This window comes from Corapipo altera, unplaced genomic scaffold (genome assembly GCF_003945725.1).
Source record: "Corapipo altera isolate COAL_440 unplaced genomic scaffold, ASM394572v1 161, whole genome shotgun sequence".
Lineage (NCBI taxonomy): Eukaryota > Metazoa > Chordata > Aves > Passeriformes > Pipridae > Corapipo > Corapipo altera.
In genome coordinates, this window is record NW_020884979.1 from 774180 (window position 1) to 801898 (window position 27719).

At 44.2% G+C, this 27719-nt stretch overlaps 1 protein-coding gene across 1 annotated transcript in view; it reads left to right on the plus strand.

Annotated features, from left to right (window-relative positions):
• PTEN (phosphatase and tensin homolog) overlaps positions 1–27185 on the plus strand; it is a 47632-nt gene extending 20447 nt beyond the window's left edge. The window contains exons 4-9 of the mRNA XM_027665649.1: positions 3743–3786; positions 6954–7192; positions 12474–12615; positions 15151–15317; positions 21917–22141; positions 23480–27185. Coding sequence (XP_027521450.1) covers positions 3743–3786; positions 6954–7192; positions 12474–12615; positions 15151–15317; positions 21917–22141; positions 23480–23665 — 1003 coding nt within the window. The 3' untranslated portion in view covers positions 23666–27185. The remainder of the gene's footprint in view (positions 1–3742; positions 3787–6953; positions 7193–12473; positions 12616–15150; positions 15318–21916; positions 22142–23479) is intronic.
• Positions 27186–27719: the final 534 nt, after the last annotated feature.

The window sequence follows — 27719 nt, forward strand, 5'->3', positions numbered from 1 at the left end:
ATTTTTATTTTTTTTAATGATTATGTTTCCAAATATCTGCAATTAATGGAAAAAATTACTGTAGTCTGGAAATCCGGGCAGTGCATGACACTGTAATCTGTCAGTCATTAAAAATAAGTATTTAAAAATGAGGATTTAAATCTGCCTCTAAGTTAGCTGAAGGATTATGCATCAAGCAGCTCTGTTTCCTGATGTTGGGGAGAAGTGACAGTAGAAACTGAGAAATTGTATTCTGATTTTTGAAGCTTTCTGGAGGATAGGATGGGACAGAAAATACATGGACATAAAATATAGTCAGTGGCCATCTTTCGTACAGTTTAGGAGCAAAATTGTATTTTTCAGCTTAGAAGCCCTCCAGAAGGTTATCCTGTGAATAAATGGATACGATTTCTGGGAGGAGGTTGCTGTGTGTAAACCAGGCTTGGTCAGAAAGTAGGATTTTAGTAAGCCTGATGTGCATCTTAGTCACTCCTCGGGGAGGTGGTGCCTGAAAAGTTTCCACTTGGTCTGCCAGCAACCTCATTTTACTTTAAAAAAAAAAAAAAAGTGAAAAAGGGCAAAAACCAGTCCCCCAGCCCTACACAGGAACAGCTTTAAAGTTTGTAAGTGAGAAGAGCTGTGATGAGACAAAAGCATTTGACATTTATGTTGCTGGGACGTGTGTTTTCAGCTGTGAAAAGGACTTGTCCAGGTGTGCCAAAGGCTTTTGTTTGCAAGTTCTTCGTGTAAAAATGGATTTCCCTCTTGCTGACCTTGAAAACAAATAAAACTTCCTAAAATTACTCACCCTCAGATGAAAACTTCTGGAGGGTAAAACACCCTGTTAAAGTGTGAGGGGGTTTTTTTCTTCCCCAAGGCGTGGATCAGTTGCAAATGAAGATTTAAGTGATTTACTTGGAAGGTGGAGCTTTTAAACTGTGCATCCCCGTGTGGAGAGGCCAGATTATCTCTTGGATCCTTTTGCAGGCGAGGTTTATACCCATAAAAATGCCATCAGGTGACTTGTTGCAGTGTTTGGTCAGGAGATGGGAAGGAATTGCATCCATCAGGTCTTCCAGAGAACTTCATCTCTTCAGATGGAGCTGTAAATAATCACCTATTGTCTGTGTTTCAGAGAAGGAGGTGGGAGTTCAGAGGAGCTACGTGATTATAGTCAGAGTTATTTCAAACTGTCACAGGGTTTGAGTTCCCTTAAGGTGGCTGTTCTATGAAGTTCAATTTAAAAGGATTTAGAGGTTTTTCTGAAATTATATCAGTTATGCTGCATCCTCACATCTTGGCTTTTTAGCTGCTTGAGCAGGTTCATTTTGCTCCTTGTTTGTTTGGGTTCTCTCCTGTGTTCCTTTAACCCTTTGCTGTTTCTCAGTATTCTTCTTTCTTTATATTCGTCCCCTGTCACTTCACGTACTGCCAGATTGTTACCACCTCCCCTTCTGGAATGCTCTCCATCTCCTCCAGGGTGTTCCCTACAGGCAGATGGTTGAAGGAAGGAGCTGTGATGAACAATGTGGATTTTATGTGCATGTTTGTTGCTCTGGGGCAGAGGAAGCCTGAAGTCCTGTTGGCAGTGGGATCATGATTGATCAGGAAGGTGCCTGGCAGCCCTTTGGTGCTTTAAACTCCCTTTAATCCTAGGGAGGGTTATAAGACCTGTGCCAACCCACTCCTTACCCCCAAAATGCAAAGAAGTATTCAGATTTCATCTGGAGACCTGACTGTTACAGGTGTTTAAAAAAAAAACCCCAAAATGCTTTTGAAGTGTTAAGCACCTCCAGCACCCCCCAAAGTGTGTGTTGGTGGGACCTCTGCTGCAAATACACAGGATTTTGGTGCAGCTGTGCCTGGAACTCTGCATTTGGTTGTGTTCAGCTCCCAAAAGAGGGCATAGAGAGGGCCATGGCTGTGTTCTGTGCTCAGTTTCTATCCTTGGTATCAGCAAAACTATTTCTTATCCCTCATGGTATTTGACTTGATACTCTCTCAAACTTCAAATTTTGAAGGCTGCCCACATGCGGATTAATTTTTTTGTGTGTGTTTTGAAGACTTTCATCTCTTCCTACCCGTTTGAACTGGGTGTTTCTTTGAAAGGAAGCAGGAAACCTTCTTGGATAAGATGCTTTGTGTTAACTGCTTTGCTTCCTAGCAGGCTCAGCTTCCAAAGTGCAGGTCCTGAATGGTGACTCCATCCGGGGGGAACATCCTGCATCCAACCTTTCTTCTCCAAGGGTTGAGTGCAGATAATGTTTTTGGGAGTCCCTGTGTCGGGTCAGTTCTGACCCAGGGAAAGAGTCAGCAATGTGGTGGGAGCTGTAAAAGCTGCCAGAGTTCTCCCTAGGTGAGGGTGGAGTCGAGAAGGCTCTGGAATGCTGAGAAAGGGAAGCACTGAGAGCACGTGTAACCCCAGCAGAGCTGCCTCCGTCTGGTGTGTGTCTCGTGGACAAAGCTCAGAGCAGCTCTGTGAGGCTCCAGTTACAGTCACCAGTAGGAGCCTAAAAGTTTACGTGTCTGAAAGTGTCAAGTCAGCTCCATGTGGCTCCAAAGGCTGCAGTCATAACAGACCTGGGGAGGAGAGATGAGTTCATCCCAGTCCTGAAGCTGGCGTGGGAATTGGAGTCCTGGGAAGAGCAGAGGTTGCAGTCAGAGCAGAAGATCTATGTGTGCTTCATCTGCTGAAACGACTCCTGGCTGTTGTGTTTCAACCTGGGGTCCTGTTGGTTCATAGAATTACAGGATGGTTTGGGTTGGAAGTGACCTTAAATCTCTCCTCATTCCACCCCCTGCCATGGGCAGGGGCACCTTCCACTAGCCCAGGTTGCTCCAAGCAATCCTTGGCAGGACTCGAGTCAGGATTGTTCTTCTTTTCCTTTCTGAACTGAACTTTCACTCCTGTCATTTGGCCTCAGAGAGCAGCTCCAAGGAACATTGCAAGGGCAGCCACTCTTGCCTTCTCTCCCTTCACCCCACCATCTGATCTGGTTGTTCCCTTAGCCTGTGCTGTTTGGGCTGGTTTAGAGCCCAGCTGATGGAGCTCTGCCTGATCCCTGGTGTTTGTCACCCTGCAGGACAGCCCCAGGGGGGTTTGCTGCTCCTGCTATAATGGGTCTCTCTGAGTGGTGAGAGGCACTGATGCAACTCCAGAGTCTTCAGAAATGTGCCATTTTCCAGAGTCTGGGGGGAAGAAACTGGCTGACTGGCATTTTAGGTTCACTTAAATTCAAGAAGCAATGCCAAGTGTGGTCTCTGTGAGAATATTTGGTGGAGCTTTCAGTTGTCTGTGGTGGTCCTGAAATGCCTCTGTGATCCCCATCACTCCTCTGTTGCTGTAGAGGTATCTTGATGTGTGTTTTGAGTTCAGGATCAATTGGATGAAGGTCACAGCTGTCTGCTCTTCATGTGTTTGGGAGCATAAAGCTGCTGGAGTGGCTGGAGCTGTTAATACCACAGGTTAAAAAGTAATTATATATTGCATTACTTGTGTGAATTGTGTCACTTTGATTAAACATACCAATGAACTACAGTTAGCAGAGGGTAAGTTTTGCCTTTCAGTAAAATAACTTGATATTTTAGAGAGCAGTTTTATATATATGGAGGAAAGCAGTTTTTCTGTGTGTAACCTCTAGGTATAGTTTTAAATCCTGAAGGTGATGGGTGCACAGGATTTTCCCAGCTGTGTGTTCCAAGGTGTGACAGATGTTTGGGAGTGCCTCAGAGACTTGAACTCTTGTCTGTTTTTCTTTTTCAGATGTGCTGAAAGACATTATGACACCGCCAAATTTAACTGCAGAGGTATGTTTTTACTGTTTGATATGTGTCCTCTTTAAACTTCAGTGAATGAAGGGCTAAAGGAGGAGCTGATGAATAGTCATGTAGGAGATCTGGGCAGCAGGAATGATGTCAGATTGCTTTGAGTCATTGGAAAAACTTGCTATGCTCTTGGTGCTTTCAAAAAAATGTTCTTGACAGTTAAAGATCAGGACCTAATAAGAAATGTACTGTTGCAAAAATCTTTGCAGAGGGGGTTGTAGAGAAGTTTCAGTTCAGTTCAGCATGCAAACTTATTGTACAATTTACATGTGAAGCTTTGGAGGAGTCTGGTTCTTAGGAAGAATAAAAATGGAGACCACTTAAGCCACCATCCCTGTTCGTATAAAGCAGCTTTTTGAAGGTCTGACATAACCTTCAGATGCTTAAAAAAAAAAAAATTCATTCCCATGTGGTGCCTCTTAGAGATGAGCTGGGTTTGAGACACTTGGCAGAGCTACTAAAACCAGCAGGGAAACTTTCCAGGAGGGCTTTTTGACCAGGTCTTTGGTGAGTGGATGCTGATATACCTGTTGTGTCAGTATTAACTCCCCAGGTAATGAATAAACACAGATTTACCTTCAGTCTCTGGGCAGAGGAACTCTCTGGCCACAGTAGCAGAGCTGCCTGGGTAGATGAGGAGTTCTTTTGTCTGCACAATTGTAGGAGATGACCACATTTTGGCAGCGTGGGCAAATCCTACATCATAGCAAGAGCTCAACTTCTTTTTTTTTTATTCTTTTTTTTTAATTATTATTATTTCAAACCATCCTTCTAGTTATAAAAGAGGGTTTTAGAGTGTGACCAAAATATAACTGGCTGCTTCAATGTGTGAATATAGAAGGACCGAAATTGTCATGTTGAAGCCATCATCACTTCTGATTTGCTCTCACCGTGCTGAATGACATGTCCTGAAACCTCACTCCATATATAAAAGCCAGGAAAAAGAGTATTTTAAGATGTGCTTGAGCAGTGCTTTGGGTGAGGAGAGAAAAGGCGTAAATGGAAAGGACGTGGTTCTAATATGGCCAGAACATATGTTTGCTTTAATTTATGCTTTTTGATAGGGAGGTGTCAGATCCCTTCACTGTCAATCCCAGCCCAAAATGTTGTTTGTGACAGCACCTTTCACAGCTCCTCTGCACATGTAGCATTTTTTTTTTCTTTTCATCCCTGAATTAGTTAACCTTAGATAACCAAATTGGTGACTCAGGACTTCCCTTAGCAGAGGAACAACAGCTCTACTTTGAAATCCCCTGAAGTGAATTAATTGCAGAGGGAACTTCTTACTTGTACATTTAGCATGAAACACCAGAGTAGTTCATTATTCACCTTGGATGCTCTTGCATCAAATTAAACCCTTAAAAGCTCTTCATCTTCTTTGGGAATTTGCTTTCTGTCCCAGGTTTTTGCAGTTCCCAGAGTACTTCTGTGCTGGAAATTACCTTCTGCTTTGCCACAGACTTTCCTTTTTTTTTTTTTCCCCCACTCCTTTATGTTCTGTGGGATTGGAGAGAGTGATCAGGCCCATGCTCCAGTGTTAGGAATCAAAATCCACAGAGGACCTGCACCTTCTCAAGGACCAGCTCGAGGCTGGTGAATGTTTCCTTCCTCTTAATCCCCCCACAACATCACAGGGCACCCATTTCATCTTCAACTCATTCCATCTCTGAAGAAATTGCCACGAGGTTTGCCTTTGATCCCAGACCTTGGAGAGCACCTTCAGCATGCTGTGACTTCTTGGGATTTTTCAGGCTGTTCTTTCAGGACTGTTTTACTCCCCTTTCCATGGGAACCTTGCTGGCTGTAATTACAGTAGACTCAGGGTTGGATGGACAAATTTGCAGCGTTTTTGCAGCTTCTTTTCTTAGGGATTTCTAAGTAAATTCCTGCTTTCATTTACATCTGCAAAAAATGGCATCTCTGAGTTCACATAAAACGATCGTTTGGGGAGTCTTTGGATCTTCCACGTGGAAGAATTTATTAGTTGTGTGTTCGTGTTGGTGAACCTTTGTTGTTTCTTCAGCAAAGATTATTCACTTTGTTGGGCTTCCCTATTTGGTCTTCTGGGAGAAGTGAATAAACTGTCCTTGTAGATCCTTGCAAAAGGCTTCAGCCTTGTGCTGCAGTCATTTAGCAGTTCCGTAACTTCATCCCTCACTTCTGCTCTTTTAAGTCCTTGGGGATTCATCAAAAGGAGCCTTGTGTGTGTGACCAGAGAGTAGGGCTTACGAAACAAATGGAGACCCTTGCCAAAAAATGGAATGTATTCATTTTTAGCCCAGAAAAGGAAATGGTGTTCCTAGCTGAGAATTTTTTCAGCGAACCAGAGTTGTGTTTATAAGATCCCAAGGCAGATGGAGAATTGGGGTGCACTTCATCAAGTGCCTTCTCCTGGTGAAACTAAAACGTCCCTTGGAGTTCTGCTGATCAGCCTGACATTGTCATGTGATCTGAAGTGGTCAAAGTCTGGGTGCTTCTCTCTGCTTATTTTTTGCTCTCTTGAGTTTCCTTTCGTTTCCTGCGTGAAATTCTTTCCATCTCCAGATGGAACAAAGTGTGTGTGTGTGAATACACCCATGTGAGAAAGGAGGACTGCAAACCCCACAAGTACTGCCAGTGTTTTATATGGGATTTCTCTTTTGATTACCTTTTTTTTTTTTTTAAATATGGAAATGGCAGGTTTTTGTTTCAAAGCACCTTTGAGAGTTTGTTCCCAATGCAGACCCAACTGTGCTCAGTTATTTTTCAGCAAAATTCCTGAATTGCCTGCCCAGTGACTGAGGTCTGGCCCTATTCTCTCTCAGCAGGTAGTTTAATTATTGCTGGAGTAATGGGTTTCCACAAGGCTATTCTTTGTGCCAGCACGCTCTGAAATTCTAGAAGATTCCTGTTGCAGAGCCTGTGCCACTCATTTCAATAGAGGTGTGAAATAGTTGCTTCGTGGAGCAGGATTCTTATGGATTACTAGAGAAATGTCTGCAGTGCTTATAATATACTGACTAATATTAGAATAAAAAATAGGTACCTATATGTAAATTAGGGGGGGTTACTTAATAAGTTAATTTTTACATGTTTGTGACAGAGTTGCTCTGTCTGAGCTCGCTGCATTCCCCTTTGACGTTCTGATGAATTCCTCCTTCTCCTTGCAGTTGCACAGTACCCTTTTGAAGACCATAACCCACCACAGCTGGAGCTCATCAAACCTTTTTGTGAAGACCTTGACCAGTGGCTGAGTGAAGATGACAATCATGTTGCAGCAATCCACTGTAAAGCTGGAAAGGGACGAACTGGTGTAATGATTTGTGCATATTTGTTGCATCGAGGCAAGTTTTTAAAGGCTCAAGAAGCCCTAGATTTCTATGGGGAAGTAAGGACCAGAGACAAGAAGGTGAGATGCTCCCTGTTCTTCTGTCCCCCTCCCTGTAACTTGCTGCTTTTCCTCCTGGGGGTCATTTTGATGCTCCAACCCTTAAAGAAAAATACTTCCCATGAGTTGTGATATCTGGTTTGATTTAGCTTTAATATTAGCAGATCAGTGCAGTCATAAATGAAAAAGCTTTCCTAAGCAGTAGCAGCAACTAGTCACAGTACTAACACAGCCTGGTTTTTCCATCTCCTGTTCAAGAAGACCTGGACAGTCTATTTTAAATAGCTCTTTCAACAGAGTTCTGCTGTGTGTTACATCAGGTGGACAGTCCATGAGGGAACTTTCTCGTTCAGCATTTTCGGCCCAAATAAGAGGATTGTTCCAGCTTGTTTCGCCTGAATGGATGAACTGTTCATCTCCTCAGGTTCTTTTGACTTCTGTGGTGTTGTTTGGAGATGTGTAGGCATTACAGTGGAATATCCCTACTGTAGGAATATACTGGCATGTTGTTGGATGCCCCTTTTCAATAGAAGGGTAGTTAAGGACCTTTCTGGCCTTGTTATCCCTCATTGATGGGAATTTAACCTCCTCATTTGAAGTCTTCTCCAAAGATAGTAAGTTGTGAATTGCAAGGTCACTTGAACAAGCTTCCCTGCTCATCTTTCATCATTTCCTTGAGTATGTTGGTTGAGCATCCCAAAGGGGATCATCCCAGCAGGGCAGTTTTTCCATCTCCTCAAGTACAGAGCTCTCTCTGTTCCTGTAATGTTTGCACAAAGTCTTAATTTCACAGTGTGAAGACCTCTAAAAAGCAGAGCTTCGTGTCTGAAGGCTCTTGAGAGCAGAAGTGGCACATGAGGAATTGTAGGATTTGGCTGTTAATTCACTGGAAGGAGCAAGTAGCTCCTTAGTTTGCTCCCTGGGCAGGGTGGAGCTGTTATTCCCTGGACTGATGAGTTGGTTTTGGTGTAACACCGGAGCAGAGGCGCTGTCAAGGTCTCCCATCAGAACTTTTTGAGGCTTTTGGTGAGAGTCCTTGCCTGGGGATGAGTGGTGTGAATAAACACAGCAGATTCCTCCTGCTGCTGAGGGTTATCTCAAGAGCTGGATAAAGCAGCCCGAAAACCACAAAGCTGAAGAAATGCGGGGTAAAAAGTGTGTTGTGCCTCAGTTTCCCTCTTGGAAAAAGGTTGTATTCCTGCACATCACTGTGCTGGGATAAGGGCAGCTGGGTGTTCATCAGTACCCCAGTGATACCTTGGGCAACTTTGAGATAAGGGAACCTTAGTTAAACAGGAATAGTGAGAGCCTTGTTTAGCTTTACTCTAAATACTGTCTGTAACCAGCACTTTGTTTCGGTTTTGATGTCTCTACTGGAAGAGTTGATCTTTCCTCCCCCCCCTTCCCAACTCCACTTGAGCATGGTTATCTTTATGTGGCCAGTGGGCAGCATTTGATTCACATAATCCTTCAAATAGTGTTTATAAGCAGGTATTCCAGTGCAGGTTCTGGGAGCCTTTTCCTCCCTTGTGGCCCATATTTCAGTGTTATATGTCAAGTGCTGCTATCTGATTTGCTCTTTCACCACACCTTCATATAACTGACTTCCTGAATTCGAAGCAAATGAGGCATCAAAAGAGCTGTTTGCATCTAGGGATGAGCAAATACCTCTTCTCTTTCTTTTTGGTTTATTTTTCCAGACCAACCTATGCATGATGAAGGAAAACTGGCTTTAATCAGGCACCAAATTTTCTTGGTTTTAAAGCAAGAACAAGGCACACACATTGCATGTAGCTGCTGAGAACAGCCCAGCTCAAATCACTGTTGCCATTAATGTTCGTGGCAGAGTGATTCTTGGAGGGTTCAGTCGGTGCTGGCAGGAAGTGTGAGTCTGATTGCAGGAGGAAGTGTGACTAATTGGCCGAGGGAACGAGCTCTCAGACTTCTGGAACAGGCTTTTCCCAAGTGCCTGCTGGGAGAAGCAGCTTCAGGGAGGCCTTTGCACCATCCAGTGAGAGCTGTTGTAGGTGAGGCCGAGAGTTGTGCTTGTCCTGGGGAACAAGACGTTGCAAAACTGAGTCTACAAAAAGACTGGGACCAAAACCTGCTGTGGGGGTTGTTTTTTATTGCCTGGATAAACTGCCTCTTTGGACTTCTCTAACTCGTGTAGTGGGGGGAACTTTTTCAGAAGAAGGGAATGATGAAGATTAGAAAGTGTTGACTGCTGCTGCCTTGATGGGTTTTATGGTGAGGATTAGGCTTGGAAGGAAGCACAGTGTGGACAATGGACAGGTATCAGCTGGGAACAGCTATTCAAGGGCTGGAGCTGGAGATGATCCATTCAGGAGCATTGTTTGACTATTATATTGTTGTATTTTCAAGAATGACTCCTAAGAGCTTTCCTATGAGGACAGGCTGAGAAAACTGGGATTGTTCAGCCTGGAGAAGAAAAGCTTTGGGGTGACTTAATTGTGGCCTTCCAGGACCTGAAGGGAGCCTGCAAGAAACATGGAGAGAGGCTTCTTGCAAGGCCTTGGAGTGACAGGACAAGGGGGAATGGGTTCAAACTGCCAGAGGGCAGGGATAGATGGGATATTGGGAAGAAATTCTTTCCTGTGAGGGTGGGGAGGCCCTGACACAGGTTGCCCAGAGAAGCTGTGGCTGCCCCTGGATCCCTGGAAGTGTCCAAGGCCAGGTTGGACAGGGCTTGGAGCAACCTGGGCTGGTGGGAGGTGTCCCTGCCCATGGCAGGGGGTGGGACTGGATGGGCTTTAAGGTCCCTTCCAACCGAAAGCACACTGTGATTCTGTGATTCTGTGGTAGTGGTGTAACTGAACAGGAAATGCAAACCAATTCTTTTGTGAGGAAGTCTCAGAATGACTCTGTGAGCAGGGCAGGGATCCCACGGCTGATGGCAGAGCTCAGCACTTGTGATTTCTGTTTGTTGGATGTGCTCAGGTGACAACCTCTGCTAAACCTCATGCCCCAAGCCCAGTGTGAGGCTGCAGCTTTACTCTCACAGTAGAGCATGTTACTGAAGTGAGTGTGGGAGTATTACTTCCAAAAATGTTTGTTCTTCATGATACTGCCTGTGCTACATTGAGAGGAGAACCAGGAGCAGCACCTGACAGTTTTTGTGATGTCTACACTGCTCACCAGTGCCCTGGGAAACTCTGCTGCAAGAATTAGAGAAGCTTATCTAACATCCATTTAAAAATGGTGGTGGTGAGAGATGGGAAATACCAGCTTCTCAAGGACAACATACTTGAACTACTTCCCTGTCCTTATTCTCCTGGAGTAAAAGTGAGCAGGGGTCGATTGTAACTCTTGGAATATTATTAGCTCGTTATGAAAATGTTCTACTTGGAATTCAGACCTTTGGAAATGGAGAACTCAGTGTGCCTGGTTCTTGGGGTGTCTAACAGGAAAGACTGTGTCTCCAGGGAGTAAATCTCTTTGGTTGGAGGGATAAAACTGCCTTGTTGGACAAGAAGTGGATTTGCTTTGGGATTGACAAGCGCTGTGAACGTGACTGTGCTCCCTTGGCTCTGGTCCCAGCCGTGGTTGTTCTGGTGGGGTGCTGGGGTTTCTCCGTAGGACACGTCCTTCAGGACAGGAGGGAGCAGTGAGCAGAGAGTTTTGTCTTCTGACCTGCATGGTTTTCTTCTGCTTGGCAGTGTTGGCAAAGCCTGCTGCTCTGCTCTGAGCCTGGGCTGTGCTCAGAGCCCAGGAAAGCAAGGGTGAAAGCTCCCTTAAGAAGTGGGTGTGATAACTCCTGAGGACATCTGAGCCAAAACCACGGGCAATGTAGAAGGCTTAGGAAGGTCATTGTACAAGTGCTGCAGGGAAAGGTCTTTTGTGTAATTTAGAAGCAGCTGAAGTGATAAGGAGACATAATTATCAACATTTTTTTTTTAATAATGGCAGGAAGTGACTATTTTCGTGCGTGCAGAATAGAGATTTGCTAAATTGAAAGTGCTCTGGCCACTCTAAGCTTATGGCTGCTGTGAGGTGAAGCAGGTGAAACTTAAGAGCTTTTAGAAATAGCTTGGGGGAGGTTTTGTGACCAAAATGCTCACAGGCTCATGTATGAAAACCTTGTGCTTATTTTTGTTTATTGTAATCCCACCTAGTTTTAATCAGAAAATTTACTTACTGATGCTGTTGTATGTGATACAGGTTATTATAAATGTAAGGTATTACATTATAAATGTAATTCATTTTCTGGGAAATGAAATAATTTTTCATCTTTCTCACTTTTGCTTGAAAATATTAGCTGTAAGAGCTTTAAAACTGTTCCTTTACTCGAAGCTTTAAGCTGATTGAAAATCAGTAATGAAAACATTTGTAGGTTATATGCTCTCAATGCAAATATTTACTTTAGAGTTGTAACAACTGAAGTCTTTCATTGCACACTTTGGGCTGTGGGGCCTATTGTAATGAAACTTCCCAGCTTTTTGGGGGGAAAACATTTCAGAGGAACATTAGAAGGTCTTGACTATGGTGATATTAGTAAACATCAGAATCTTTTGACTTAAACTGCTGTCAAAATGTAATTCCTCTAGTGATGCTTAAAAATTAGAGTGTTCAAGGCACCTCCTGCTTAACACCTCACACTCCCCACTCCAAAAAAAGCAGGAGCATGACCCTCAGGATGTCTGCAGAGTTTGTTTTTAAGATATGGGAAAAATCTGCATTCTTTGCCTCATTAGTGGAGGTGGATGTTGGGAGAACACAGAATCATGGAATGGTTTGGGTTGGAAGGGACTTTAAAGGTCATCTAAGTTCCAACCCCATCCAACCTGGCCTTGGGCACTCCCAGGGATCCAGGAGCAGCCACAGCTTCTCTGGGCAACCTGTGCCAGGGCCTCCTCACCCTCCCAGGGAAGGATTCCTTCCCAATATCCAGTCTAATCCCACTCTCTGGTCAGTGTGAAGCCATTCCCCCTTGTCCTGTCACCCCAGGCCCTTGTCAATAGTCTCTCTCCATCTTTCCTGTCGTCTCCCTTCAGATCCTGCAAGGCCACAATTATGTGACCTCAGAGCCTCTCTTGTCCAGTCTGAACAATCCCAATTCTCCCAGCCTTCCCTCAGGGCAGAAGGGCTCCAGCCCTCTAGGATGTACTAAAGTTAGTGGAAAACCAGTGCCCTGCTTGTTGCTGGAGACTGGTTGCTGATGATTTCCCTGTTCCTTGGTGGTTCCTTTGCCCTCGGGGGTATCTGAGGAGCGGGGCAGGAGCTCTCTCAGGGATGCTGATGAACGGTCACGGTGGATTCTGACGCTTGTTTTCCCTCTGTTTAGGGAGTGACAATTCCCAGTCAGAGACGCTACGTGTACTACTATAGCTACCTGTTAAAGAATCACCTGGATTACAGACCAGTGGCACTGCTGTTCCACAAGATGATGTTTGAAACAATTCCCATGTTCAGCAGCGGAACTTGCAGTAAGTACCCGGCCCCCGGTGGGAAACGTGGGCCTCGAACGTGGTGATGGCACCAAGAGCTGCACACCTCCATGGAGAAGGTCACATTTACACCCCTCACCTTCCAAAATCTGCTGGGTTAGTGTGGTCTGTCCGCTGGGATCCTCCCAGGTGTGGTAGCTCGAGGTCTGGGAGAGACTCAGGATTGTTTTACTGCAGTTTGAAACTGGGAAGTGTTTGATGGTTCAAAGATCAGTGATGCCATGTACAGAGTCAGTAAGGTTGGAAAAGGCCTCCAAGACCGTGGAGTCCAACCTCTGACCCACCACCACCTTGTCAACCAGAGCAGAGCACCGAGTGCCACGTTACTTGACCACACCCAGGGATGGTGACCCCACCATCCAATATGTTTATATTTCAATATTTGCTCCTTACTTTTATAAAAAGCCTCCTTTTTTTTTAAATACAGCAACTCTTGGGAAACATGAATTGCTGCAAAACATTTGCTTAATGGCGTGTTGGCTTCAAATGCAGCAACATCATTCTCCCCATGATGTTTAAAAAAAATAAATGAATCAGTTCAACTGGGTAAATATCTAATTAACTCTGGAATAAACTTTTCTTTATGTGGAGGCTTCTAAAGCCTGGAATACACCTGTAAATGATTAACCTGGTACACTGTGTTAGGAAGGAACAGCAGATTTCTTGAAACTCTGTAATATAAATACAAACTCTGCTGTCCTGTGGGCTGCGTGACAGGGCAGTAACTGCCTAGTGCTGCGTGTTCATTTTTTTTGGTGGTGGAAAAAATCTTTCTGGTGGTTTTGCTATGGGGATTACAGCAATGTGTAATTAATTCCAGTGCCTCCCGTGGCTTTGATTAAAATGGGCCCTGTTAATATTGTTGTGAGACACTACCTGAACACGTAACACACAGAAGAAACAATCGAGCAACTTGTCAGGCTGGGCTGAGGAGGAGGAAGGGAGGAGCCTCTGCCAAAAAACCTCTGCCTCTAGGGGAGAGGTGTGGAGGTTACAGATTTCTGCAATTACCACTTATTTAATGTTTTGGATAAACTGTGCTGTACTTGCCAAATGAAGCTACAAGTCTGAATCACTCGTGTGAGCATTGACTTGGGTGTCCATGGCAGGCTCTCGGAGTGCTGGTTTCATGGGATGAACAACAGATTTGCCAAGCACCTGAGAAGGCAGATGAACTATCAACTTCAGCATCTTTGTCTGCTGCAATATTTTAAGTTTCTCTGGAGTTTTCAGTGATTTTTTCAGAATGTGAAACCCGTGGGCTGTGTTGTTTCTTTAGTTGCATTATCGACTGCGATGGGAGGAATTTTACATTGAACACAATATCTTCAAATCTGACTTCCTGGTTATCATTCTGCTGTTCTAAAGTCACTGACCTAGAAGGGTTGTGCCTCTCAGGCAAAATGAAAGGATGGCAGGGTTTCACAGCTCTGAGGATTTGAGGGAGATAAGGTGAGAGAGTTGGGGCTGCTCAAGCCTGGAGAAGAGAACTGCTGTGTGGAGACCTCACAGCACCTTCCAGGATCTGAAGGGGCTGCAGGGAAGCCAGATGAAGACTCTTATCAGGAACTGTGGTGATAGGACAAGGGGGAGAAAGGCTTGACACTGGCAGAGGGGAAACTTAGGTTGGAAATATGGATGAAATTCTTCCCTGGAAGGATGGGAGGCCCTGACACAGGTTGCCCAGAGAAGCTGTGGCTGCCCCTGGATCCCTGGAAATGTCCAAGGCCAGGTTGGACGGGGCTTGGAGCAACCTGGGCTAGTGGGAGGTGTCCCTGCCCATGGCAGGGGTGGGACTGGATGAGCTTTTAGGTCCCCTCCAACCCAAACCATTCCATGGCTCTCTGAGTCTGTAACAGTTTCACAGCTGGGCCCTTCAGCAGGATAATGTGGATGTGCTCCATAGGGATTCCCACAGCTCTGCAGGGGTGTCTGGCAGTTTCCAAAGAAACCCTGCTTGGACTGCACCAAAAGCCTCTCATAATGTCACTGTTACCACTGCAGATTTAATTTGGGAGTTCTGCTCTTTGGTGCTGGGGAGATATACAGGACCAAGTCGGTGCTGGTTGGTTTTGTATATTAATGTTTGATTCTATCCTTGGTTTTGGTTGTTTAACAGTTGTGTTTGTGTAAGAGAGAAGTTTGTGCTGACATGACCACCCACTCTACAATTGGAAGGAGAGATGAGAGAGAATAAAACCCCTCAGATCCATGTGATGTAGCGAGGAGAGGCAGCACACAAACAACATCAAGTAGTTGTCACTTCATATAGTTATTTCTTACTGTATTGAAAACAACAACTTCCTAGGAGCTCTGGTTGCCTGAAAGTATTGCCATGAAGGACAGAAATCTGTTGTTTGCAGTAGCCTCTAGAAAAGTTTGATGCCCTGTGGTGCTTAACACTTAAAAGATATTTATTGAACCTTGAAAATATCATGATTCTGCTGCTAATATTGTGCTTTTTGACCCTTTGGAGGCATTTCTTACAAAGTGACACTCTGTTTTGCCATGCAGATCCTCAGTTTGTGGTGTACCAGCTCAAGGTAAAGATATTCACCTCCCCTTCAGGACCCTCGAGACGTGAAGACAAGTACATGTACTTTGAATTCCCTCAACCTCTGCCGGTATGCGGTGATATCAAAGTGGAATTCTTCCACAAACAGAACAAGATGTTGAAAAAGGTTGGTTTCCTTGCTTTTTCTGGAAAATGGTGTCGAGCCCGATGCAGGGCTGGTACTCTGGTTCTTCTTCAGGGATGTGTAATCACAGTGTTTCATTCTTTGATTCCTTAATCCTTCGAGTTTTCCCAAGGAGCGGATCCACCACAGAAGGAAAGCTGGGTGTTTGGAGAGCTGGTGAGATTAGGTACAAAGGTTGGATAAAAACGATCCTGGATATATATTGCAGTCGTTTGGGTAGTAGTGAGTAATCTAATTGAGGAAGAAACATTCTCAGCCTAAAAATAGACTTGCATACTGAGCAAGTTAACTCCAGCTGTTTTCTTCACTAAATTTTCCTAAGGTTTTGAGCAGGCACAGAAGATCCTGTCTGTGCTGTTGGCTGATTCCTACCCATCTGTCAGATGTAGCTGAATTTCTGAGATAATTAAGTTCCTACGCACTTGGTAAAAGTATCTCTGCAGTCTCTTCAACCACCTCTCTGTTCCTGGCTGCAGTGCCTCCACTTTAGAGCTTTAGAGAATTCACTCAGCACTGAGGATTTTATCAGCTGTGGAAAGAAATTCATCTAGAACTTATTTTGAAACCACGTTCTTGAAGCTGAGTGGCTCCTCTCTGGGGTTCATTGGTTCTGGTGCTTGTGGTACTAGTTTGCATCTACCAGAGTGAAAGGTGAGGATGAGACCATGTTGATTGAAGGCTGCCTTTGTACTTGCTGCTTAAAATTGTTCATCAGTGGTTACTCATGGTTTAATGGAGGTTCTAACACTTGAGAGCATCCAGTGAGTGAGTTCTGTATACAGGCAGGGCCTAAAAATAAGAAATCCTGGAGTGGACTGGGAGACAAAACATAAGTGATCAGTCTCTTAAAACTGAGCATGCAGGTTGTACCTACTAGCTGTGTGTAAATACACATGCACACTGTTTTGTGGGCTTGTTCAGGTACCAGGTGCTGTTACCAAATTTAATCTATGTGCTGATGTCTGCAAAAGTTTTGAAACTGTTACTCAGTGGGGCTGTTTTCTGTTTAATGAGGTGTTTTAGTTGATCAGTGCAACTATATGCAACACAGTGTCTGTAAAACAAAGCTTTTGAAAAGTAGAAATTCTGCTTTTAAGTCAACATTAGGATTATTGGCATTTCAAACAGCAACACAAAACAGCCACTTTTGGGAACAGGAGCACCCAGATTGGTGCTGGGGGCTAGACATGAGGGGTGCAGGGAGGAGATGATACAAAACCCAGACATCTGACACAAGGCCCTGTTTTATCTGCACTCTGTCCTATGTGGACTGTAAATTTGCTGGGTTTTTACCATCTCCAGTAGCACATGGATTGCAAACAGGCATTATAGGGAACATTGTGCTGCCCTGCCCAGCCCAGAAATCCCAGTGTGCAGGTCAGCTGCTGGATCTGGGCCCTGTGGCCTCAGGAACACACTCCTGTGTTTGTTTTACCCCTGGAGAGAGCAGTGAGATCAGTGACAGCAGAAACTGGAGCTGCTGGTGAGCACACACCATTTCTGCAGTGTAAATTCAGTCTTCAAGAGCATGTAAAGCTTCAGAATCCCACAGCAGGAGTGTTACTGGGCTGGACTTTCATTTCAGTGTCAAAGATTGTGGTTTCATTTCTTAGGAGTCCCTTTGTAGTTTCTGAGGAGCTGGTTGATGTACTTTTTTTTCTTTTTGTGTATTCTTACCAAGCACCAGAACTGTTTGGGTTCTGTGGGTTACAGGTGGTGCAGTGGTTCTCCTTTTCTCAGTGTTCTTGGCCTGTTAGGGCCAAGAAGTGGTAAAAGCTCTTCTTTTCACACCTGCAGACTTAAAATTTTAAGATAGAAACCCTTCACCAGACAGTAAAGAAACCACCTTGACAACCAAGTATCTGTTGAACTGAGTGTCTGATTGCCTCAACTTTCAGTACCAATGGGGCTAGAAGGAAGTAGGTGTGAGATGTTCCCCATGTTCCCCAGTTCTGGTAAGATCACCTCTCTCAGCTCTGCTGGAAACACAGGCAGGAGCAGATCCTTCCACATGGTCCTTTGACAGCTTGTTACATGAAAATCTGGGAACAGGGCAAAGGTGAATATTGGTGACAGAAAAACCTACCTTGGCTCAAAGCTGTACACATTTCTCTGTCCAAGTGTTTCACTTCTCTGCCTGTTCCCTTTCTGGATCAGCTGACTACACAGCTTTTACTCAAAACCCCAAAAGTGAGGGCCTTCCAGTGGGGAGACTTGTGTTCTTTTAAAGCTCACCTCTCTGCAGGGATCACCTGAGTCATGAGGAGCAGTATAATTAGGAGGAACAGGATCTTATCTTCCAGAGGTTCTGGCTTAGTCACCAGGTTTATGAAAGGTGGAATTCCAAGTCTGTTGCCTGTCTCTGTCCTTCCCAGGTTTTCTGTTAGCAGATTTATAGGTAGCTGTTGCAAGTCTTAAAAGACATCACATATTTACCAGTCTGCATTTTAACTTTAATATAATAAAAAAAACTAATAAGATCAATTAAAAGTGTTGTTCCTGATCCGTTCTGAGCCTCAGGCTGGAGAATGGCTGTGTCTCAGCCTCTGGAGAGAAAGAAAACTTCTGTGTCCTCCTGCTGGGCCTGGGCTGGTGTTTGACAACACTGACCTCAGCTGAAGTGCCCCAGATTCCCTCAGCATTCCTTGCTTCCAAAGTTCTTAATCCTTTGGAGAGCAACAGCACTACCTGCAGAGCTCTCTAGTTGGGAGGGTCCTCCTGAAGTTTGATCAAACTCTTTTTGGATAAATTATTATGCACAAACCAAATCAAACTGGAACAACCAAGCACCTAGTATGGCAGAGACAGTGTGAAACTTAGAACAGCCACACGTCCTGCCTTTAATGGCAAAAGTTAATTTTGGTGGCTGTTGAGGGCTGGGCTCAGCCAAAGGATTGTTGGTAAGGGGGTGACTGCTTTGGAAAAGTTTCCCTCTTTCAGCTCTTCCACAGTCTCTGCCACCTGGCATCAGTTAGGAAGTCCAGAGCTTTTGGTCTTTTCTTGTCTAATCAAGTTGTTTACTTTATTCTCAGACCATTTCTTCAGTGTGATGTAGCTACTTCCTTTCAAGAATGAAATGCATGCCCACATGAGAACAAAATGGCTTGGGGCTCCAGTACAGTTATTGTGTATGAATTTCTGATGGATAGAATTTAGCAATCTGGGGGATGTTTTTTGGAGCATGACTTTTTGTTGTCCTGCCTTGTAGCTTGACTGTTCTTCCATCTCAGACTGCTGCCATAGTCTCTCTAGGTTTGCTTCCATGTATCTGTGCAGAGCCTTTTTTTCTTCCAGTTATTGATGCTGACATGATAATTTTTAAGTATTTCAGAGTATCCTTAGATCACTCGGTTCAATGAAGAGTCTGTTTAAAAATAATACAGAAGATCTCCTAATCTTCCTGCCTCCAGAGCCTGGGGGTGAAGGAGACCTTTTTCAGGAGTCCTCCCAGTACAGATGAGAGGGAAATGCTGCTGTGGGTTTACTTTGTAGGAGTCAGGGGTGTTTTAGTGCCAGTCTCCAGCGTGGGCAGGGCTGACAGCATTGTTAAAGCAGTTGTGTTTCAGCTCTCCAGTCTGGAGATGAGAAGTTCTGTTTCATAGTTCAAGGAGACTTTTTGGGCAGTTGCTGTTTGGCAAACACTGAAGAATGAACTCTGAAAATGTCAGAAGACTTGAACTGTTGATCTGAAAATGGTACAAGAAGTTCCCTCAGCCATGACTGTGGGAGGGCTGAGGCCAGCATGGAACAGGCTAAAACAGGATCTCCATGTCTTGGACAGCATCTCCAAACCCCTTGGTTTGCTGCAGAGTGATGGGAAGGGCCTGTAGATCTCTCTGCAAAGTAAACTCTCAGGAGGAGATAGGAACTCTTAACTGATGGCTTAAATGGTCTTGGATTGGATCTCAGCCTGCAGTTAGAGACAGGTCCCAGCTCTAGAGTGAAGAATGTTTTTCTGCCAGTGAGAGCTGAGAAGCTGCACGAGGTAGGAGTAGTCCTGTGTGTCACAATAGGGGGATTAAATCAGCTTTTTTTGGTAGATTTTATGGTACAGATCTGGTTATGGAAGAAATACAGCTGTGATTTTATTTTTTTTTTTAAGACAGATGTCTGTGATGTAACTGGAAGTGAAGCAAAACACATTGAAAAACAGTCTCTGATACTCTTTTTCAGAAGCCTATTCATTAAATTGTCTTATGTGAGCACTTGGTCTGGTATTTTGATTTGCTATATAAAGCCCAAATTCAGTTCATGCCTTGATTTTTAAAAATTCCTATCTTTGGCCCATATTACATCATCTTTCTTCGTTGTCTTGCATGAAATATCTTGGAGTCTGATGCTTTAGCTGAATCCTCACTTTGAATAAGGAGGTTTATTCTTCAGTGCAAACAGCGACACTGTTATCACCCATAGGAGCTAATTCCAAAAAACCTGACCAAGTCTTCCCTCTGTTTGAGTGGCTGTGCCATGTTCCAGGACCCATGAACTCAGTTTATGAAGCTAATTAAGTTACTGTAGTGGGAAAGAAAGGAAAATAACCCAATGCTTTACAAAGCTGGAGGGAGATAAAAGGAAAAATGACCAGCTCAGCTGAGTTGTATTGTTTAGTTTGAGTCCCTGAAGACCTCTGGAAATTTATCCCAAGGAAAACAGATTAAAAACTGTCTAGCAAGAAGTTTGTCATCTGTCTTGTCTTCTCCAGCCTCTGTCTGTGGAGCTGAGTCCCTGCAGTTGCTTGTTCAGGCAGGCCCTCAAATGCCAAGTAAATCCTTCCTGGTTCTGCCCCCTGTGCTGGAGTTGAAGGTGAGGCATGACAAGCCCGTGCCTTCTGCTGGCATTACTTCACATCCAGGGGCCTGGTTTTCCTTGGCACTGCTTCCTTCCACTGTTTTGAGCCACTTTCCATCCGTGTGCTGCACACTGGAGGTGACACAGGTGGCACTGAGGACCTGCACCAGTGGCAAAAGTGTTCCCAGAAAAAAGGCTTCCAACACAACTGTAATTACAGCATGTTAATTTGGCAGATCAGCTTGATTGCCAAAGGTGCTGGAGAGGCCTGTGGTGAAGTGGGTAACTTCTTAACTTCCAGAAGTGTTTCTGCCTGAATTATTTGACTTCTGTCTCTGCCATTGCCCTTTGTTACAGGCTGGGAGTCTCTCAGGTGCTCACAGAAATGCACACAAGCTGGAAGGGGTTTTTTGTAGGCTTTACCTAAAACACTGGAAATGGTTCTGCTGACCTTTGGTAGAGAAGGCAGGCAGGTAGAAGTTGGTTGATCAGACACTTCTGAATTTCCAGGATTTGTGTACTTATTTTTATTGATTTCTGAGTGTAAGTTAAGGTTCTGGAATGGAGCAACAGATTCAGCAGGGATGCAGCATTGTGGGGAGACTGGTCATTTATTTGCAGTTTGGATCTTTTGCATGAAAACTCAAATCAGAGTCAAATGGCAGAGTTCCTTTGTGAGGAGCAAGTAAATACAGCTCAGCTTCAGGAGAAATGCTTCATGTGTGAGGTTGGACCAACCTGCCAACCACAGCTGATCTTGGAAACGTCAGCTCTTGACTGGCAGAAGGGCAAGAGATGGAGAGCTAAACCAAGGGCATTCAGTGCATCCTGTGGAGCTGTTGAGGGGAGGTTCCTGGGTGTATCACCCTCACAGCTTGTCCAGCCAAGAGCAAAACCAGTTGACCACACAGGGAGAGAGATGCTCCCCTGCCAGTCTGAGCGGGGAGTGTGTGATGCTCTGGCCAATGTCAGCTGGTTCTCCAGCCTTCAGAATCACTGAGACAGTGATGGTTTGCCTCTTTGTGCAGGTATAGCTGTGGCAGTGTCAGTGGATAACCAAACTTGTACCTGTTGGTCATCTGTGAAGTTCTGCTTAAGCTGGATATACCTCAACTATCCCTGCCTCAGCTTCTCCTAAAAAACCTCTGCTGAGCAGAAGGGCAGCAGACACTGGGTCTGACTTCTCTTAGTACTGGTCAGCAAAGGTCTGACTGGTAGGAACCCCCTCAGTAAAGCAGTAATGAATCCACTGCTAAGGGAGTCCTGGATTTGTGGGGTGGTTTTGCTCAATTACAGCTATTTCTGTATAAAAATAAAGAAAAGCTTTCTGTTGGGGGGTAGACTGTTCTGTATGATCAACATTTAACTCACCTGAGCTGGTTTACTCGGGTTGTCTGTTAGGTTTGGCAGTTGCTTGGCAAGGTGTGAAGCAAACAAAATCTGTTTATGCCTTGTGATTGCAAATTTAAGACTTATTTAATTTCTTGTCCTCCGCTTTTATTGTAGGTATGATAGTTGTAAACCCAACTTTCGATAAGGAGTGACTTCTGAAAGCTTGATTGCTTAAAACTGAGCTTGATTAATGCAGAGTTCTGTGTGTTGTGCAGGAGATTTGGTGAAAATGTCTTTGCATGCAATGTAACCAGTGCTGTACTGTTGTCCAAACAAGTTTTGTCTGTTTATTACCTATTTGTTTCTGACCAGATGATGATGATGATGATGATATTAGTCTAATGAATGTGCCAGTAGTGAATACTAAAGCAAGCTTGTTTTTTGTGTTCTTCCTCCCCCAGGACAAAATGTTTCACTTTTGGGTAAATACATTCTTCATAGGACTGGATGAAAATTCAGACAAAGTAGAAAATGGAAGTCTAGTTGCAGATCAGGAACTTGATGGTATTTTCAGTACAGAGCGCTCAGATAATGATAAGGAATATTTAATCCTTACATTAACAAAAAACGATCTAGACAAAGCAAATAAAGACAAAGCCAACAGATATTTCTCTCCAAACTTCAAGGTCAGTATATATTCTGTGTGAACAAAGCTGAAAAGCTGCATGACTTGCTCTGATTTGTCTGTCTTGCCTCACGGAGGGACCGTGTGAATCCGCTGGGTAGAGATTGAGTCCCTGTGTTGGTGTTGCCACCACTTAGCAAAGTTCTTTGCTTTGGATGTTTATCTGCTTTCTGGGAAGCTGATAGATGTTGAGAACTGGGATTAAAGCCTTCAGGTTGTTTCAGGTATTTCTCAAAGCCATTGGAGACGAGTAGCAGGAGAGCCAGTGACCCAGGTGGCATCTTCCCTGGAGCAGCTGCGTTGCACGAGCTCTGAGCTTGACACACTAATTCCTGACTTGATTTGCCTGTTTTGTGGGAAGCAGAGGGGCCACAGGGATGATGAGGGGTCTGGAGCATCTCTTATGAGGAGAGACTGCAGGAGCTGGGCCTGTTCAGTCTAGAGGAGAGAAAACTGAGAGGGGATCTCATCAATCCACACAAATATCCCCAAGGCAGGCACCAAGAAGATTGTTCCAGACTCTTTTTGGTGGTGCCCAGCGACAGGATGAGGAGCAACGGCCATAAACTAAAACACAAGAGGTTCCACCTCCACATGAGGAAGAACTGCTTTGTGTTGAGGGTGGCAGAGCACTGGAACAGCTGCCCAGGGGGATCGTGGAGTCTCCCTCTCTGGAGACATTCCAAACCCACCTGGACATGTTCCTGTGCCACCTGCTCCTCTGGGCAGGGCAGTTGGACTGGGTGATCTCCAGAGGTGCCTTCCAACCCCAGCTCTTCTGTGAGTCTGGGAATACCTTAACCTGGGAGTTAAGCTTTGAGGAATACAAGCCATTGCCAGCAGTGTTTTAAATGTGGCAAAGGCATTTGTAAGAACCTGAGCATTTTCTACCTTGCTCAGAAAATATCAGCCAGACTCTGGCAGTGCTGGTTTGAAGGTAATGGTCAGAGCTGCTCGTTGGAATGTTGCTTGGATCAGACTTTTCACACACCAGTCACCCATTAGAGAGTGTTTTATTTGTTCCTGTGCAGTCTTACAACAATTCCAGAGCTCTGGAAGGTAGGAGGATTGAAAAGCTTGGCCTGCTGTGCTGGTGTGTCCTGCTGCTACAACTGGGGAGCACCAGTGACTTCTGCAGGCAGGCACAACTGGGCTGGAAAATCCTGCTGCTGGGCCAGGGCTTTATTTTGCCTGCTGTGGCAGGGAGAGGCTGGAAAACCTGTCTCTGGAGAGAGAGGAACACTCGTGTGATTCAGTGTAGCTGTTAAAAATTGCTTTGTTACCTGTGCTCGGTTCAAGTCCAGGTTTCCTATTTAAATGTTGTTTTTTCCTTCCCCAGGTGAAGCTATTTTTCACAAAAACAGTAGAAGAGCCATCAAACCCCGAGGCTAGCAGTTCAACTTCTGTAACACCAGATGTTAGTGACAATGAACCTGATCATTATAGATACTCTGACACCACTGACTCTGATCCAGAGAATGAACCTTTTGATGAAGATCAGCATACGCAGATTACAAAAGTCTGAATATTTTTTTTATCGGAGATAAAAAAAAAAAAAACATACAAAAAAAAACCCCACCAACCATGAAGAGAGACAAACTTGAATAAACTGAAAAAAAAAAAAAAAAAAAAGGACCTTTCTAAATGGCAAAAGGACATAGTGTCAGATTACCAGTTATAGGAACAATTCTTTCCTGACCAATCTTGTTTTGCCCTATGAATCTACAGGGTTTGACACTTGTCCAGTCGGGGGGAAAAAAAGGAAGGTTACGTAGCTCTTATATGTATATACCTTTTTGTGTCAAAAGGACATTAAAACTTCAATTAGGAACTATAAACATGGCACTTTCCCATTTTATTCCAGTTTTATAAAAGTGGAGACAGACCTAATGTGTATGCGTAGGAATTTTTCCTTTTGTGTTCTGTCACCAAGCGAAGTTCCAAAACCGAAAACGACAACAGCGACGACAAAAAAAAAATTTACAGGTTCACATCCTGCCCCTTTTTTTGCACTCGTGTGGCAACAGAAAAGTCTGCAGTTGGCTAAGAGGTGTTTCTAGAAGGTTTTCCTACATTCTAATGCATGTCTTTTGGCTGGGGGATGGAAAGGAATGCTCGGGAGGGAGCGTGGCCTCCGTCCCGTGTCCGGCTGTTCCATGCACCTTTCCTTAGCATGCTGCCCCAATCCATCCGGGACAATGGAGGAGGAGCCGCCGCTGTCACTGCTTGTCCTTCGTGCATTTTCATTTTTTTCCTTTTTTCAGTGTAATGGTGCTAGAAAAGGCAGCTAGAGGGGAGTGATTCCGTGGTTCTGTACCGGGGGGACAGGAGTGAACCTTCCCCGCACCCGCGAGACCCCGCGCCAGGAAGGGAGACCAATTCTTGGGGTCACACAAAAAAATATGAAAAAAAAAAGGAAACACAGCAACAATGACTTAACCATACAAATGTGGAGGCTATCAACGAAAATAGGAGCTTGAAAACAAATGGTTACAAAATTTGACAATGATTTATTGGGTTGTTTTCTTTTTTTTTTTTTTTTCCTGAATTGTAATGGCTGCTCCATCTCCTGTGTAATCAAGGCCAGTGCTAAAAGTCAGATGCTCTTAGTGCAGACATCAGTCAACATCTTACATTTATATTAGTAGTTTTTCAATCATATTCCTGCTGTGAATACTTCATGTGCTGCCTTGCAAGCTTTTTTTTTTTTTCCTCATGAATATAAAAATATTTTGTAATGGTGCACAGGAAATGTCATTGGAGATTCTCCAGGTTAGTGTTTGTTTTGAAGGTTTCTGATGCATTTATTCAATCAAACCTCTGTCAGCTGTTCCACCCCTTTGACCTTACACATTCTAATACAATGAGTTTTGCAGTTTTGCACACTTTTAAAAAAGAAAAAAAAAAAAAAAGAATTCAGTAACTGTTAGGGAATTTTACTTGAATGCTCAGTACCTACAACGTTTGAAAAGCAGACCTTACACACGATAGAGAGGAAACCAGTGTTGCAGTAAATTCTCAGTGCTGCAAATGAAGATTAAAAAGCAGAAGTTGTCCCAAATAAATTGCTTGCTATGAAAAAAAAAACAGCAAATTAGTTTTGTACACTAACTGACAGTGTTGTGTTATCTGTCTGTAGGGATATTAGCCAAGGGTAGGGCTTGAGATTCCCTTTTGGTGTGTAATTGTCATGCCCAGACTGCAGATGACTTCAGAGTACGAGTGCTGTGGCATCCAGAGGTGAAGCAGCTGCCCAAATTGTCCCCTCTGAAGTACATTGTGAAGAGCTGAGCCCAAATGGATGCTTTTTTTTAGTATATAACTCATTCCCCCCCACCCCCCATTAACTTACTGGTGCTGACAGTGAAGTTCATGAGCTGTGCTCTCACCTGGAATTATGTATGGAATCTGTACAACAGCATTAATGGTTGGAATTGGAACGAGACAAGGCAGGGCTTCCAGTAATTACTGTTGGTAAACAAAGGTATAAAGGGCTTTTCTTTTTGTTTTCTTGCCTGGTATCAGTTGGTCAATTTTGGCTCATCAGACTCATGATTCTAACTTCTAACAAAGCTGGTAAATACTTTCTGACTTAGAGGTTTAATTAGGCTTTAATAGCTTAATGGATCAAGATTGCTGGTTCCAGCACTTGTCATTCCCAGTGCTATGAGGAGCAGGAGGTGGTTCCCTTGGGACATGGATATTGAACTCTTACCCTTCCAATCACGTTTCACCTTGTCCGGTTTATAACAGTTGAAAGTTGTGTTGGCTTAATAAACAAAAACTGTTGATGCTTTAAAAGTATTTGGATATTGACACTGCTGCGTGTCCCGCTTTGGATAACAGAGGTGGGATCAGTGTGGTTCCAGCCTGGAACGCTGAGGGATCGGAAATCATGGCGCGATGGGCTTTTGCACTGTTATTTTTCCTTTGGAATGTGAAGGTTGGAATGAGGGTTTTGATTTTTTTTTTTTTTTTTTTTTGAATGTTTCGATGTCTTTGAGAAGCCTTGCTTACATTTTATGGTGTAGTCATTGGAAATGGAAAAATGGCATTATATATATATATATTATATATATAAATATATATTATACATACTCTCCTATACTTTATTTCAGTTACCACCCCCATAGAAGTTGACAAGAATTACTATGACTGAAAGGTTTTTGAGTCCTTATTAAAACTTTATTTATGACAGTATTCATAATTAGCTTGAACTGCATTCTGTAGGTAATCTTTCCTTGAGTTTCTGGACTTGTACGCTCCGATCTTTTTGGATGTGCAACAGCTTACATGTCTGAAACTACTTGAAGGCATCACTTTGGTAAGAGCTTACTGTAAGGCCCTGAAAGCATCCCCCTGCTCATTGGCAGCCCCAGCTCCAAACCTTGGCCACAGCTGCTGCAGGGGCAGCTGCAGAACTCACACCCAGATTTCCCCTCGTGGCACACGTCGTAAACCCAGGTGGAGTTTACACGCGGCATCATTCCAAAAAAAACCACAAACCAAAACCCACAAAAAACCCCCTTTGTAACGATCAAAAAAACCCGGGATGCTGGTGTGCAAGTTCCATGTTTAGTCCTAGCAAATGTGTGCAATATGTTAACGATGCCTGTGGTTGCCACGAAGTGCCTCGTTTACCTTTGAAATGCTGTTAGGAAGTGTCGTGCATGCAGATGGATGGGGTGGGACTGTGCACTAAAAGGGGCTCCAACTGCAGCGTTTGGCAGAGCTGCCTTTCTCTGCCGGTTCAGATTTCCAGTCTTGTTTTCATATAGCATATATATATATAGATACTAAAAGAAAAACAAAAAAAAAAAAATCAAGTCTGTTAAGCAGCCTTACTCTGATTCAGCCTCTTCAAATACTATTGTGCTGTGCAACAGTGGCTCTGTGTGTAACTGAGAATACACAAAAACCAAGTATGACATGTACAGGATAATGCCTCATACAAATCAGATGTCCGTTTGTTATTGTGTTTAACAACCCTTTATCTCTTAGTGTTAAAACTCCACTTAAAACTGATTAAAGTCTCATTCTTGTCACTGTGTGGGTGTTTTATTGAAGTGCTTTGAGTATGGGAAACAGTCAGCTGGAATGTTCTGCTTGTAAGCCATGAAATTCTGGAGCGTGATGGTCGAGCCAAGGGTGCTCCTTGTGCCTCCGGGGATTTTAAGGGAACTGCAGCTTAAAACCCTTTTGTGTTCAGAGGCTTTAACAGAGTGCAGGCAGTGGAAGTGCAGATTGGGTGCAGGGATCTCAAACCCTTCCAGTGCCTAAAGGAAGCTGACAAAAACCATGGAGCGAGACTATTTCCAAGGGCCTGGAGGGACAGGACAAGGGGGAATGGCTTCCCACTGCCAGAGGGCAGGGTTAGATGGGATACTGGGAAGAAATCCTTCCCTGTGAGGGTGGGGAGGCCCTGGCACAGGTTGCCCAGAGAAGCTGTGGCTGCCCCTGAATCCCTGGAAGTGCTCAAGGCAAGGAGATGCATTTTTCCCATAGAATCATGGAGTCGTTAAGGTTGGAAAAGCCCTTTGAGATCCTCGAGTCCGTGCTCAGCACACACATCAGGTGTG